The 14,677-nt window shown below is 38.8% G+C and overlaps 1 protein-coding gene across 2 annotated transcripts in view; it reads right to left on the bottom strand.

Moving 5' to 3' along the window:
- The window catches only part of lamc1 (laminin, gamma 1), a 192,152-nt gene that overhangs the window by 41,374 nt on the left and 136,101 nt on the right, over positions 1–14,677 (bottom strand). For both annotated transcript variants that reach the window (XM_069938200.1, XM_069938198.1), the window contains 6 exons: positions 12,153–12,306; positions 6,064–6,206; positions 5,798–5,976; positions 4,171–4,327; positions 2,951–3,156; positions 291–370 (listed from right to left, as the gene is read on the bottom strand). In XM_069938200.1, the coding sequence (XP_069794301.1) occupies positions 291–370; positions 2,951–3,156; positions 4,171–4,327; positions 5,798–5,976; positions 6,064–6,206; positions 12,153–12,306 (919 nt within the window). The remainder of the gene's footprint in view (positions 1–290; positions 371–2,950; positions 3,157–4,170; positions 4,328–5,797; positions 5,977–6,063; positions 6,207–12,152; positions 12,307–14,677) is intronic.

Genomic DNA, 14,677 nt, shown 5'->3' with positions numbered 1-14,677 from the left:
TAAACCACACCCATAACTCTCTATTTTTCTTACATCCAGTACCTGACAAAATGTATATTCACTAGACAGGATTGTGGAAAAATCTTCTATTTCTTTACAAGGACCAAGATCTAACCTAAAATATGTTGGCTGTCCTTGAACCTTGAGACACACATTTCAATTACAGTTTTGCAGCCATCCTGATTCTAAACGGTTTGATATTGAAAAGATTTTAAACACACAGACCAAGAGCAATTTCAACCATTTTGTTAAAGGAACATCTAGTCTCTAAAAATGAAACATATGTTTACCTTTCTGCAAGACTATGAGCCTCTTCTGCCAGGAGTGTCATATTATTTGGATCAGCACTGGAATCTGGCATTGTTGCTGACTAGAGAGTAATAAGAATAATCAATTTTACCAACCAAAAATATTCCCTACATTTAAAAAAATAGCTTAGAATCACTTAACCCCAGAAAATTCTTCTTTCTCTTGATGGCAACGTTCATACATTAAACAAATTTTAATGGTAATGCAAAGTTAAACTGCTATAATTACATAGGAAGATCCATGTGCTTGGAGTGCCCAATCCATTCTCTCTATATACATAGAACAATGAAAACAGAAATAGCCTCACTTCTATGTTACAAAGTTGAAACATCTGCCTGAAGGATATGTTGTCTGTCCCATATGACATCAATATGAAACAGTGGTTTTCAAACTTTTTCTTTCCACTCACATGCCACCTTAAGTAATCCCTATGCCAGAGGTGCTCTTTGATTAGTAAGGGATTACCTAAGGTGGCATGTGAGTGGAAAAAAAAAGTTTGAAAACTTTTTTATTGAGATTAACATACAACATAAATATAAAATTCACAATTACATAATAATTCATTTTAAAAACCACTGTTTTAATCATACCTAATTATGTGCACGGTTTCAGAGCTCCAAAGGAAATAGACCAATGACAATTTTTCTCAAGCAAAATATTTCAATAACAATTGGGTCTAGAGCAGTGGTTCTCAACCTTTCCTCCCCCCACTCACATACCACCTTAACAGAGCACCGATGGCAAAGGGATTATTTAAGGTGGCTTGTGAGTGGAAAGAAAAAGTTTGAAAAACACCAATATAAAATATCAATTTTCCCTCAAAGTCAAAGGTCTTAGGCCTAGGACAGCCACACCTGTAAATATAACAGCCAGCATTATTATAAACCTCATGAAGCACTGTGTTTGTCATAACTGGGAGAAGCAGTGTGGAGATGGTAACTGAAAACAATAACCCAACTTCCTCTGTTGACTATCCAGGACCTGAAGAAGCAGGACATCAGTCTGTGCTTTGGCAAGTCTCTCACTGGCTTTGACTGCAATTTCAAGAACTCTTGTTAAAAGCTGTTGCAGGCCTGATAGCAGCAAGAATCTTCAAATTACAATCCCTGCTACAACTCACCTCCCAGGCCATACCAATTTTATGATAAGTGAATTTACATGAACTTGGGGAGTTTTCAGATAAAGTTGACTCTGAGAAGGATGCTAGTTTTTGAAATGAATTTGAGAAAAACTGTTCAGTTTACTGACTTAGCAATTATTTATTTCAGAGATTAAAATGGAAACAGCTGGTTCTGAAAAACACAGCTTTCATACTTTTTTAAGTAGCCTTTTTTCTTAATACTCTGGAGTGTCACCTTTCTAGTTTAATAGCCAGGTTTTGGGAATGAGGATCTGGCAAATTTTGTATTATTTTAACTCTTACATGTTTATAATCATTACATTTTACAAGGGATGAATTTGCCTTTGGATCTTGTTCTGCTTCCAGGATCTTCTGAAGACCTCATTGTTGAAGATCCATTCACAACATGCCCTTCCCACATCCTGTTCCTGTTGGAACATAATGGTGGCAACCCGTGATGTAAAATGCTGACTTTACAGTAATCCAATTGGCTTTACAGGGTGCTAACCACTTGCCAGTTGACAACAGTGCATCCTACACGTACAACTTATTGTTACTTTGCCAACTCCTACAGATCGCCAAAGTTTCACAAACCGTTGGTTGTGCCTTTCTTAACTAATTATGAAACACTTAAAAGGATTTAGTATTATCTGGAAGATTAAGACTGTGAACATAGCATTTACATTTGTACCTTCAGGTTTAATTCTCTAGTTGCCGATAGAGCACATGGAGGAAGAAGATGAAGGAACAAGTCAATGAGTTTACAATATAATTTCTAGCTACAACCTTCATGTGATTGCACATTCTTGGTATGTATGGGGAAATCAATCAGAATAACAATTTTGCATAAGACCTCATTCAAATAAAATTCAGTTCATTTTCTGAATATTTGAGATACACAAACAGATCTTTTTTAAATGTAAAAGCAGTCTTGTTATCAAAAATAACCATTAGCCCATCAGATGGACATTACTTGTGAACTCAAATGACAAATCGAGTAATTATGTTAATTACTAAATCTCACAGCAATCCACTCAAAGGTCAGTACAATGCCATTCACACAATGCATTTGGGCTCAAATAATAATAAAATTAACCATTCTTTGTGAAAGGTCATACATGGGTTATTGAATTTCCAACTGAAACATCTAACCAAGATCAACCATATAACAAAACTTCCTTTCTACAAAAAACATTAGCTGCTGGACACATTGAAACAACTAATATGAACAAGCTGGAAAGAAAATGCAAATCTAAGAATGACAAGAAGTTTTATTTTCATGATGGGAGTATTTTTGTCTTGATATGACAAACATAGATAACAGAATAAAAGTTTAAAGCTTAGTTGGCAAAATATTTAACTAAATATTATGGCAAAGGAAGAATTGTTCTTTAATAACCATATAACCATTTACGGAGCGGAAACAGGCCATGTTGGCCTTTCGAGTCTGCACTGGTTCACTGATTTTATGCACCCTCTTCAGTGAACTTGCACTTTGCTTTAGTGCACAGAAATACCTACCACATTTGCCATGATTTCTTTGGCCTTTTCAAGCTCCATTCGTGCATTTACAATGACTTTCTCTGCATCCTGTATACGATTATTAGATCGGTCAGCCAAGTCTTCAGTATTATCTACTGTATCCTTTATGTTTTGCAGACGTCCCCACTGAGTGGATAGAGTGTTATTAATTTCAGCCAAGCGGTCCATGAGACTCTTGTCGATATCTAGTAAAAGAATTCCATGAAATGAAAAGTGAAAATTTCAGAACTGTACATCTATTTTCACAGAAATATGACCATTTTGGCCACTGAGCAAAAATGAAAATGGGCATTTAAAAAAACTGCACCATACTCTATGGATATGAGACAATCAGATCAGAGGTGAACCGCTCATCCTCCATAGCAGATCAAAGAAAAATAAATCACAGTACATGACTATAATGGATGCCCTGTCAAATTGGCGAAGATCAAATATTAAATAAGCAGCAACACAAGTTTGAAAGGTCATCCAATGAGTAATTTTACATTGTTAGATCTGTCAGCTATTTATGCACACAATAAAATATTGAAGCTGTAAAAAGTTTTCAGCTTTTCCCAAAAAAAACCCAAATTTATGGCATTCCAAAATAACACATTTTAAAGAAATCATAACTCTTCCTCTCCACCCTTCCATCTTGAATATTTTACTCTCCTTTATTTCAAGCCAAATCAGTAAATACCTCACTCTGACCAGAAGGTAATCTCAGAGGAATCTCAATAAAGGTTTTCTCCCAAAACATTGACTATCTTTATCCATTGATGCTGATTGATCTGCCGAGTCCCTCCAGTTTCTCCTTCTCCACAAGACTGTAGCATCTACAGTTTGTGTGTTTCTTTACCAAGAAACCAATGAACCAGAATGTGCAAAGGTATGCATAAAGCCTGCCTAATGCTCTGCAAATAGGCATGAAGGGGAATAAAAGTAATATTCTGTACAAGCCTCAGCTCTCTACACTCCCCTCATTTATAATTCATTGATCCCCATTTTACATTTCTGTATATCAGTATCTATTTTATCATGAGTACCTGTGATCAGAAATTTCAAGAGGTAAGATTTACTTATCCCAAAATGGGCATTAGAATTCCTAATAACATAAAGACAAATGTCTGTTAAGATATCTAGAATAAGTGTTGTGCTATCAAGCTAACTGTTGTTTGAAATTACACTATGAATATCAAGATGTTAGATGAAATAATTACCTCTCATGTTTTCAGCATCTCTCAGTAGGTCCATTATTGCATTTTCAGCTTCTTTCAATCGCTCCTCAAAGGCCTTGTCACTCACTGTGTCCTGACTTGTCCCAAGGTTAGCAATTAAATCTTCCAAGTCCTTAAGTTTTTGTCTATGGTCATTTACCTGAACATGAAATGAAAATAAAATATATATAATGTTCAATTACTCAGCCAATCAAAACAAGATAAACAAAGCAGTATCAAAAACCAGTTTTAGTAGCTTAACTGAAACAGGATAAATCCTGCTATAAAAAAATCTTTGGCATGTAAATACTTTACTTCAAAATTGAGATTTAATCACCGTTTAACATGACCAGATTCTTAACAATAATCTTAAAAATAAAATCTGTTCCTTTTCTGGATAGACCAACAGAGACACAATACAAATTTAAGCATGGACATTAGTACTCAATATATGGTCAGGAATGTGATTTTCTGTATTACAGCAAGTTCAGTTTCATGTATAATTTATTCCTTCCCTTGCTACAGTATTCACTCAAGTGTGGAGGCTGTCTGGGGATCAAATTTCACTAACAAATTCATTTTGTCTTTCTAAAGAAAGATGATGCAACAAATTGGAACTCACAGAAATGAAATGCAGAAACAGGTATTTCAGTTCATTCATTCAGTTTGATGCCTGTTCCACAGAGCAAGTGCTTCTCAAGTCCACCAGCATCATACTATCACTTTCTCTCATGGACTATGTGAAATGCAACTACGTTACTTACTCAACTATTCCAATCTCCACATTCTAGATACTCCACCTTAAGATATTTTTCATGAATTTATTACTGACCATTATATATTCTTGAGTCATATTGCTAAACTTCCCTCATGTAACAAAATCTATAATGTGGTTCCTGATCTTTAGCTCTTAGCTGATTCCTCTATACATTTTGCATTTTTTATTCAAAACATCCAATTCATTTAAAAAAAACAAAAATAATCCTTCTTGCTTAAATAACAGTTTGTTGCATTCAATTTCTGGTCATCTCAAATGTGTGCATTCAGTAGTTAAAATGAGGTGGTGAAAAAAAAGCACTATTTTCTCTCCACCTGCGCTGGTTATTTTCCAGGAAATTAAAGCCATTCTATAATCATGTTCCTACAACTTCACAGTACCAGAGATTGAAATAGGTGATTTAAAGGAAGAAAGTATCCAGAGTACATTTAACAGGGTGGAACATTTAATGAATTTGGATGTAGGCCATTAACTGCTATCAAAATTCAGTTAGACTTAGTGAACCTGATCTCACCTTCACACTTATTGAAATTCCAGTATCAGAAAAGCATCTACTCTGGGCACCAAATTTAGAGACTGTTTTAAAATGGCATAGGCAAAAATGATCCAAGGAGGAAAGCCAAAGCCAATTTCACATTGGCCGAGAGGTGTGCTTCCTCAAGGTTGGTTCAAACCTAAGAAAAAGGGTTTTGCCCCACGGCCCAGATTATAAACCAGATTCTCAATTTGATTTTCAAACAGCAGCTAATGATCTGGTAGGAAAGACTGGAAAAGGTGACAACTATTTAAGGCCACCTTTGATTTTATTCATCAAAATAATACAACAATCAAATACAAATCTAAGATTCTTACCTTATCTTTCACCAGCCGGTAGCAGGCAGGGCACTCTTGGCAGCCAGGTTTTGTACGGTTATAGAAATAGTTTTCCTCACACTGATCACAATGAGTACCCACAAACCCTTCCTTACAGTCACATTTTCCATCTTCCTTGCATTGTAATGATCTTGAACCTTCATGGTCACAGTCACAGGCTGCAGAAAAAGAAACAATTTTTAGATATTTTTCTAAACAATTGAGAAACCTTGCTAATATTTTTCCTGAAAATGTCAAACACTTACGTTTGCATCCATCCCGACTAAATCCAAAATGATAATGCTCACAATTGTCACACTGCCGACCAAAAACACCAGGCTGGCATTCACACTGTCCATTTTGGGTGTCACACTCCCCATTAGCAGAACCAATGGGATTACAGTCACACCTGAGAGTAAGCAGTGAACTGAAGTCAGGCCCTTCATATTGAAGTGTTATGTTAATCACTGGATTGCAAAATTACAAGGTTACTTTGCAAGCTAATCCCAAATCCCAGTAGGTATTCTGAAGGCTTGATGTAATTTATATCAATATTAAATACATTATACCAGAAACAATTACTGAAAGTTTTCTTCCCCCCCACCCCCATTTGGGATACAAAGCTAGATAATATTGTGAGGGTGAAATAAATATAGTTTTCAATAACAATGATTGTGTAACCTCATTTCTTTACCCACCATTTAAAAATAGTATTTGAAAACATTGCAGTACATAAATAAGGAAATCGTTTGATGGAATTTATTGGCCCAAATTTTACAGTTTGCAACAAAAATGGTGATTGCTGATAAGCATGCTTTCTGAAGTTCATTGCTTTTGTGGGCTTCTGAAAGTCAACTAATTAGGGATCAGATTCTGCATAGCTTCTTCTAAAATCTCAACCAGTTTTCCTATTTAGAATATGATCCTTCTAAGAGGTCTTCAAAAAAATAGTATGGTATATGTAAAAACACAATTCTGGAAAAACTCAGCAGGTCAAACAGTGACCAAAGATAAAGATACATAACCAATGTTTCAGGCTTAAGCCCTTCATCAAGGTACAAACAAAATGTCGGCAGGCGCCTGTACAAAATGGTGAAGGGGAGGGGCAGGGGGAAGCACAGTCCCACAGACAGGAGGTAATAGATGGATAAAGGAAGGAGGGCACACCAGCAAACAAGGGAAGGGGGTGGTGGCTCTGTGAATGGTGAGGAAAGAGGGTGGAGAACTGAAGGAAAGAAGACAGGGAAGGAGAAGAGAGAGGAAGAATAGGGAGTAGGCGAGCAGAAACCAGAGAAGTCGATGTCAATGCCTTCCGGTCTGGACAGCATGGTACATGTATTCTGCATTGAACTGAGTTAAGAGCAATTCTTTACACCGTATGGTTAAAAAAAAAACACTCCCCCCAATATTTTTGAATTAACTTGATAATGCTAATCAGACCTTCAGTTAAGGAATATGTCAAGTAACTATTTCATAGTCCCTTCAAAGTATGTACAGGTAGTCGCTGACTTTCGACTGCATCCCGAAACGGACGCATGTTGGAAATTCACTTTATCATTCGTCAAATACAACATGGTGGCCACTAAGGCTAGCTCTCACGAGGGGTTGTCTACTCCTGCCTTAGGCACTATTTTCCATCGATAGGCCCCTACATTCACTTCAAAAGCATAATTTTTATATTTACATACATTTTTTCTTTATTTTTTTTAACGTATGCAGTATTTTATCAGTTGTATTGTCGAATGGTCAAAAGTCGCATAGATCGTAAGTCAGGGCTACCTGTATGCATCAGCAACATGGGTGTAATGCAACGTTTGGATATAATGTAATCTTAACAGCAACAATCATATATTTGCTCTTTGGAATCTACAGCTGTTCCAAGAAAGTGCATCAAACTGCAGTGTCAACTTACTGACACATAACTACAAATCTTATCTCAGATACTAAATATCAGTTTCCTCCCAATCTCTTCAAAACAGCTGTCACTAAGCCAAAAATTCCAGCACCACAAAAGCGGATTATTTACTCCTTTGAGGTAAAAGAATGCAAAAGGAAATCTTACACTCAACCTGGGAATTGATGCATGATGCTCAGTCTCATTTTCCATCCTCATTCTGTATGCCATTTCTCCCCAATAATTTTTGCATTCCTCTGTCCTCTATTATCCACAAGTCCAAGATTACTTTCCTAAAACCATCACACCTATAATCTACACTGGCATCTTTTCTGCGTGGATGATCACAATTTTATTGAATATTCATCTGCTCACAACACTGCTGTTATTCCTGTAGGATTTAATAATTTTACACTCTACAGGATTGGCACAGAAGGGGACAAGGCAACAAATCAAGCAGCAGCATTCATTGACAAATCAGCAGATACTAGATAGCAGAGACCATTCCTGAACTATTCGCTGGAATGCATTTTTTGATGGCATTCCCTTTGCACATTGTCCATAAGCAATGCAGAGGAATTTCTTCAAAGTTCCATAAATGAAAGAAATCTGGTCTTTTGACAAGAGTAAAAGTGTCAAATTTTGTGAAGCATCATTCTTGCTGCAAATGCTAACAACTGTGGCACTAGTAACATGAAAAATGACAGTTATATAAACAGGAATTTATGCACTTTATTTGAGAGAGAGGACTCGCCAACTGAGAACTGGACTTTGTTTCAAGAGCATTTAAAAGGGAAGTGGAAAACTCAGCAAGAGGTGAGTATTGGGAGCTGGGCTTTGTTTCAGAAGCTTTTAAAAGGTAAGCGGAGCAACGATTGGTTGGAGTCTGGGCTACAGATAGAACCTGCAACATATAAAAAGAAGCTCAAGCAGAGCAGACAGTGTAGAGTCACCCAGTGGAGGAAAGGCCAAGTACAACAGGCAAGGTCAGGTAATATCTTTGCATAGTAACAAAGAGTAGGTAGTGGAGTTGGCAACGAGGGCAGTGGAATATTCCGATTGCAGGATGTGGAGAGCACAATTGTCTCTGATGACTACATCTGCAAGTGGTGCATCCAACTGCAGTTCCTTACAGACCATGTGAGAGAATTGGAGTTCGATGGATTCCAGATCATTCGTGAGGCAGAGGGGGTGATGGAAGCTATAAAGGGACAGTCACACCCAAAAGGAAAGAGGCAGGAAACTGGATGGCTGATAGGAGGGGGAAGGGGAATAGGCAGACAGTACAAGGCACCCCTATGGCTGTTCCCTTCAACAAGTATAATGTCTCGGATACTGTTGGCAGAGACAATCTACCAGCAAGTTGTTCTGGTCAGGTCTCTGACACAGAGTCTGACCCTTTGGCTCAGAAGGGAGAAAAGGAGAGCTATAGTGAGTGGAGATTCAATAGTTCGGCGAATAGATAGGAAGTTCTGTGAACACGATTGAGAATATTAAATGGTATGTTACCTCTCAGGTGCCAGGGTCAGGGACGTCTCAGATCGAGTCCACTTATTCTGAAGCAGCAGCGTGAGCAGCTGGATGTGGTGGTCAACGTTGGTACCAATGGCATAGATGGGTGTGGGTGGAAGTCAGAAATAGGAAGGGAGCTTTCTCTGTATTGGGAGTAGTCTATAGGACCCCCCAAAAAAACACTCTGAATATTGAGGAACAGATAAATAGGGATAATTTGGAATGGTGGAGAAATGACAGACAACATCTTCCCTAATATTGACTGACATGTCTTTACTGGAAGAGGGATAGATAGGGCAGGATTTGTCAGGTGTGTTCAAAAAGGATTCCTGATACAGTACACTGTCAAGCTGGCTCAAGGAGAGGCCATACTGGATCTAGTACTAGGTAATGAACCTGGTCAGGTGACAGACCTCTCAGTGGGGGAGCATTTTGATGACAGTGACCACAACTCCCTGAACTTGAGCATAGCTATGGACAAGGATGAAAAAAGATAAAATGGGAAAGAGTTTAATTGGGGAAGGGCTAAATACAATAGGATGAGGCAGGAACTAGGAAGAGTAAACTGGGAACAGATATTTCCATGGGAGAAAGCACAAAAGTAATGTGGAGGATGTTTAGGGACCAGTTCTGGATAGGTTTGTCCCACTGAGACAGGGATAAGATGATGGGAAAAGGGAACAATGGTTGACAAAGCAGATGAAGCAACAAGTTGAGAGGAAGAAGGAAGCATACATCAGATTTAGGAAGCAAAAAAATAGGATGAGCTCATGAGATTTATATGGTAGCCCGGAAGGAACTTAAAGGATTTAGGAGAGTTAGAAGATGGGTGGGTAATGAGAAGGCCCTGGCAAGTAGAATTAAGGAACACCCTCAGGCAGTTCATACACACGTGAAGAACAGAAGGATGACGAGAGTGAAAGTAGGGTCACTTAAGGATAAAGGAGGCAACATATGCCTGGAGGCAGAGGAGATTGGGGAGGACCTAAATGAATACTTTGCTTCAGTATTCACCAGAGAAAATTACCTTGGTCAAGGTGAGGTCAGAATAGAACAAGTTTATATGCTGAACCATGCTGAGACTAAGAAAGAGGAAGTGCTGGATCTTCATAAAATCACTAGGATTGATAACTGCCCAGGACTGGACAAGATATACCCCAGGTTGCTATGTTAAGGGAGGGTGTTGCCAGAGATTTGAAGAATGGAAAATTTGGTCCTCTTGTCTAAAAAAAAATAAGAGGGAGAATCCTCGGAATTGTGGAGTCCTGAGCCTTACCTCAGTGGTGAGCAAACTATTGCAGAGGATTCCTAAAGACAGAATTTACGATCATTTAGAGAAGTACAGACTACTTAAGGATAGTCAGCATGGCTTTGTGAAGGGAAGGCCGTACCTCAAGATCCTAATTGAGACTTTTGAGGAAGCAACAAAAAAAATTTATGAAAAGTAGGGTGGTAGATGTAGTGTATGGATTTTAATAAGTCATTTGATAAAGTCCCCATGGGAGACTCGTTCAGAAAGTCACGAAGCATGGGATCCAGGAAACCTTGGCTATGTAGATTCAGAATTGGCTTGTCTGTATAAAGCAGAGTACTAGTGAATGGAAAGCATTCTGCTTGGAGGGCAACAACTAGTGAAGTTCCACAGAGATCTAGTTCAAAGTCCCCTGCTCTGTTACTTTTATAAATGACCTGGACGAAGAATTAGAGGGATGAATCAGTAAGTTTGCAGATGATACGAAGGTTGGAGATATTGTGGATAGTGCTGAAGGTTGTTGCAAGTTGTAACAAGGTATAAAGAGGAGTTGGGAGGAAAAGTGGCAGATGGAATTCAATCTGGAGAAGTGCTACGTGATGTATTTTGGAATGTCAGACTTGAAATCGAAATACACAGTTATTGATAAGATATTTAACAGCGTGGAAGAATAGAGGGACCTTGGAGTCAAAATCCATAGATCTCTCAAGGTTGCCATGCAGGTTGATAGGATAGTTAAAAATGCCTCTGGTATGCTGTGGCTCATTAATTGGGGAATTAAGTTCAGAAGCTTAATTTGGAATATTGTGTTCAGTTTTGGTCACCTCAAAATAGGAAGGATGTGAAAGCTATGGAGAGGGTGCAGAGAAGATTTACGAGGATGTTGCTTGGATTGAAAAACAAGTTTAGCAGAGCTAGGGCTTTTTTCTTTGGAGCGAAGGATGAGAGGTGACTTAATAAAGATGTACAAGATTATGAGAGGCATCGATAACGTAGACAGCCAGCACCATTTTTTCCCCCAGGGTAGGAGTAGCAAACACCAGAGGACATCTGTAAAAGTGAAGTGAGGTAAGTTTAGGGGTGACATAAGGGGCAAGTTTTTTTTAAAAACCCACAGAGAATTGTGGGTGCCTGTATGCATTGCTAGTAGTGGTGGAGGACGTTGGAACAATAGGGATGTTTAAGAGACTCTTACACAGGCACAGGGATGAAAGTAAAATGGAGGTATACAAGGTAAGGAGGGTTTAGTTTTTTTCAATAGCTATATATGCATCAGCACAACATTGTGGTCCAAAGGGTCTGTACTGTTGGTGTCATGTTCTATGTGGTCTTTTTCACTTTATCCTTATGACCAAAAGTGACATGTTCCTTTATCAGTGAAATGAAGTGATCCTAACTTTAAAAAAAAATAAAAATAGAGCTTTAGTGGAAGTTCATGATTTTTTTTTTAAATAAAGGTCTTGAATATAAAATGAAATCTTTTCTTTCATGAATAGTATGATGTAGGACTTGGTGTTTAACTGCTTTCAATAGTAATATTGGAAAGCCTTTATCTGCTACTCCATCCTGAATTTGATAAATATTCCAAACAATGTAGGATCAATTAATTGTCTCCAACTAGATTATGCATGCACAAAGACTGCCGAGTTATCAAATGAAGGGGTGAGGAAGGCTGAAAATTCTTCCACTTGACTTACCTTTGGCAGCCCTGGTCACGAAGAAGATTATAGAAGCCTGGCTCACACTGACCACAGTCTCTGCCTATTACATGAGCTAAGCATTCACATAGACCTGTGATCTGGTTGCAGTTCTTCTGCTGACCGACAGTGCCATCAGGAGAACAGTTACAAGCTGGAATAAAAAATTACATATTATTTTATTAGATTAATAATATACTTTTTGAGATTGCTTGTGGATGTAAGAGAACAAAGATACTGAGCAGACAGCAACAAGATTATTTGGAATATATTATTCCTTTTTGAAGAATAGAGGTGGTCAAGGCACTTACTTCCAAGTCTCTCTCTTACTGGGAGAAATTTGACTTGATTTCTGACTGGAAATATTCTATGATCAGTTTTCCCTCCATACCCTTCACACAAACCCACTCTTCAAAAAGTGTAGTATTTATGGATTGAAAGCAAATCAGCTAACTTATTATGACATCAATAATAAATTAGCTCTGATGGCAGATGTGAAGAATGCCAAGCTACTCTTCTCCAACTCTTAACCACTTCTGCAGAAGTTGAAATATAACAAATCTGGCACTTAAATTCAGCCAACAGGAGCTGGGTCATACAGTAGTGACAGGAGTTTTAACAGAGAGGTAACCTTGTAGATAATAAAAGGAAGGGAAAATGTTCTCCTGATGGCATAGATCACAGGCCAGTGTAAAAGTGGGAATTAAAGGGTTTGGCATGAAGTAGTTGAGTAGTTATTGGAGTGGCAGGGTTCTTTAAGGCAAAAAAATACTCCAGTAAGAAGGCACAGATAAGAACTGGGAAGGTTTTTGAGTACAGCTGTGCAGGGAGGAAATGCCAGGCTTTGGTTTGGGAGACTAAAGTGAGGTCAGGTATAACATTTTTCCCTTTCTATTGCACAGAGACAACAGTGGGAATGGCAGCTGGGGCAATCATCTGCTCCTCTTATAAGATGTTGGAAATCAGGAACATCATCCTTGTTCCAGATGACTTCACGTGCAAGGTGTATCCAGCAGCAGCTCCTTACAGATGGAGTTAAGGAAATGGAGCTGGTTGGACTCCACATCATTCAGGAGGCTGAGGAGGTGATCGTCAGAAGTTACAGGAAAGCAGTCACGCCTGGGAGGCAAATAGCAAGTTGATGATCAGAAGAAGGAAAGGGAATAGTGCAGGGTAACCCTGTGGGTCTTCCCTCAGTAACACATGTACCATTTTGGTTAATGTTGGTCGACATACCATGTGAATGCCACAGCACCAGGTCTTTGGAACAGAGTCTGGTTTTGTGCATCAGAAGGGAACAGGAGCAATAGTGAAAGGGGATTCATTAGTTAGGGGAACAGACGGGAGAATCTACAGAAGAAATCGAGACTCTAAGATGGTATGATGCCTCACAGGTGCCAGTGTCAGAGACGTCCTTGATCATGTCCATGACATTCTTGAGCAGGAGGTTGAGCAGCCAGATGTCATTGAAACAGAAGAGTACAAACAGAGGGGTAGAAAGAGAGGGTGTGGATACAGAGGTGTAGAAAAAGAGGAGTGGAAAAGGGATGACGCCCTAAACAGTGAAACTATGGAAATGAAAAGGAAGCTAGGAAGTAGAACCTCAAGGGTGGTATTGCTACTTGTGCCACATGCCAGTAAGGGCAAGAATAGGAAGTAATGGAAGATGAACATGTCACCCAAGAGTTGGTCCAGGAGGCAAGGGTTCAGATTTGCGGATCATTGGCATCTCTTCTGCGGAAGGTACAAAAGGGACAGGCTGCACCTAAACTGGAGAAGGACCAATATTCTTGTGGGCAGGTTTGCTTCGCTGCTGGGGAGGATTTAAACTGGCTAGGCAGGGGAATGGGAATCAGACTGTTAGGTCAGATGTTGATGCAGTTTGGGAAAGGTTGATGCAATATGCAGTGACATTCTGAGGAAGGACATGCAGTGGAGGAAGCATAAATATAATCAATTGAATAGGTTGAAGTCAAGCCGATTAGAGGGGAGATATTCTGGATCTCATACTGGAAAATGAACCTGGTCAGGTGACAGACCTCGCAGTAGGCAAACATTTCTGAGACAGTGACCACAAATCCTTGACCTTCAACATAGCTATGTACAAGGTAGCAGATAAAATTGGAATATAATTGAGGATAGGCTAATTACGATGATGTTAGCCAGGAACCTGAGAGAGTAAATTGGGAACAAATATTCACGTGGAGAAAGTGGAGGATATTTGCTGGTCACTCGGGGAAGATTCTGGATAGGTTTGTCTAGGAAACAGGGAAAGGATGGTAGTGTAAAGGAACCATGGTTAACAAGAGAGGTAGAACAGTTAGTCAAGAAGAGGAAGCATGCAGAATGTTTAGGAAGCAAAAATAAAATCAGGAAACGGTCATCATAATTATAAGATAACCAGGAAAGAATCCAAGGAGCTTAGGAGAGCTAGAAAGGGGCACAAGAAGGCCTTAAGCAAGTAGGATTAAGGAAAACCTTAATGAGTCCTATGTGTACCATGAAGAACAAATGAATGACCAGAG

Source organism: Narcine bancroftii, chromosome 5 (genome assembly GCF_036971445.1).
Source record: "Narcine bancroftii isolate sNarBan1 chromosome 5, sNarBan1.hap1, whole genome shotgun sequence".
NCBI classification, from domain to species: Eukaryota; Metazoa; Chordata; class Chondrichthyes; order Torpediniformes; family Narcinidae; genus Narcine; species Narcine bancroftii.
This window is presented reverse-complemented; position numbering and strand designations above follow the sequence as displayed.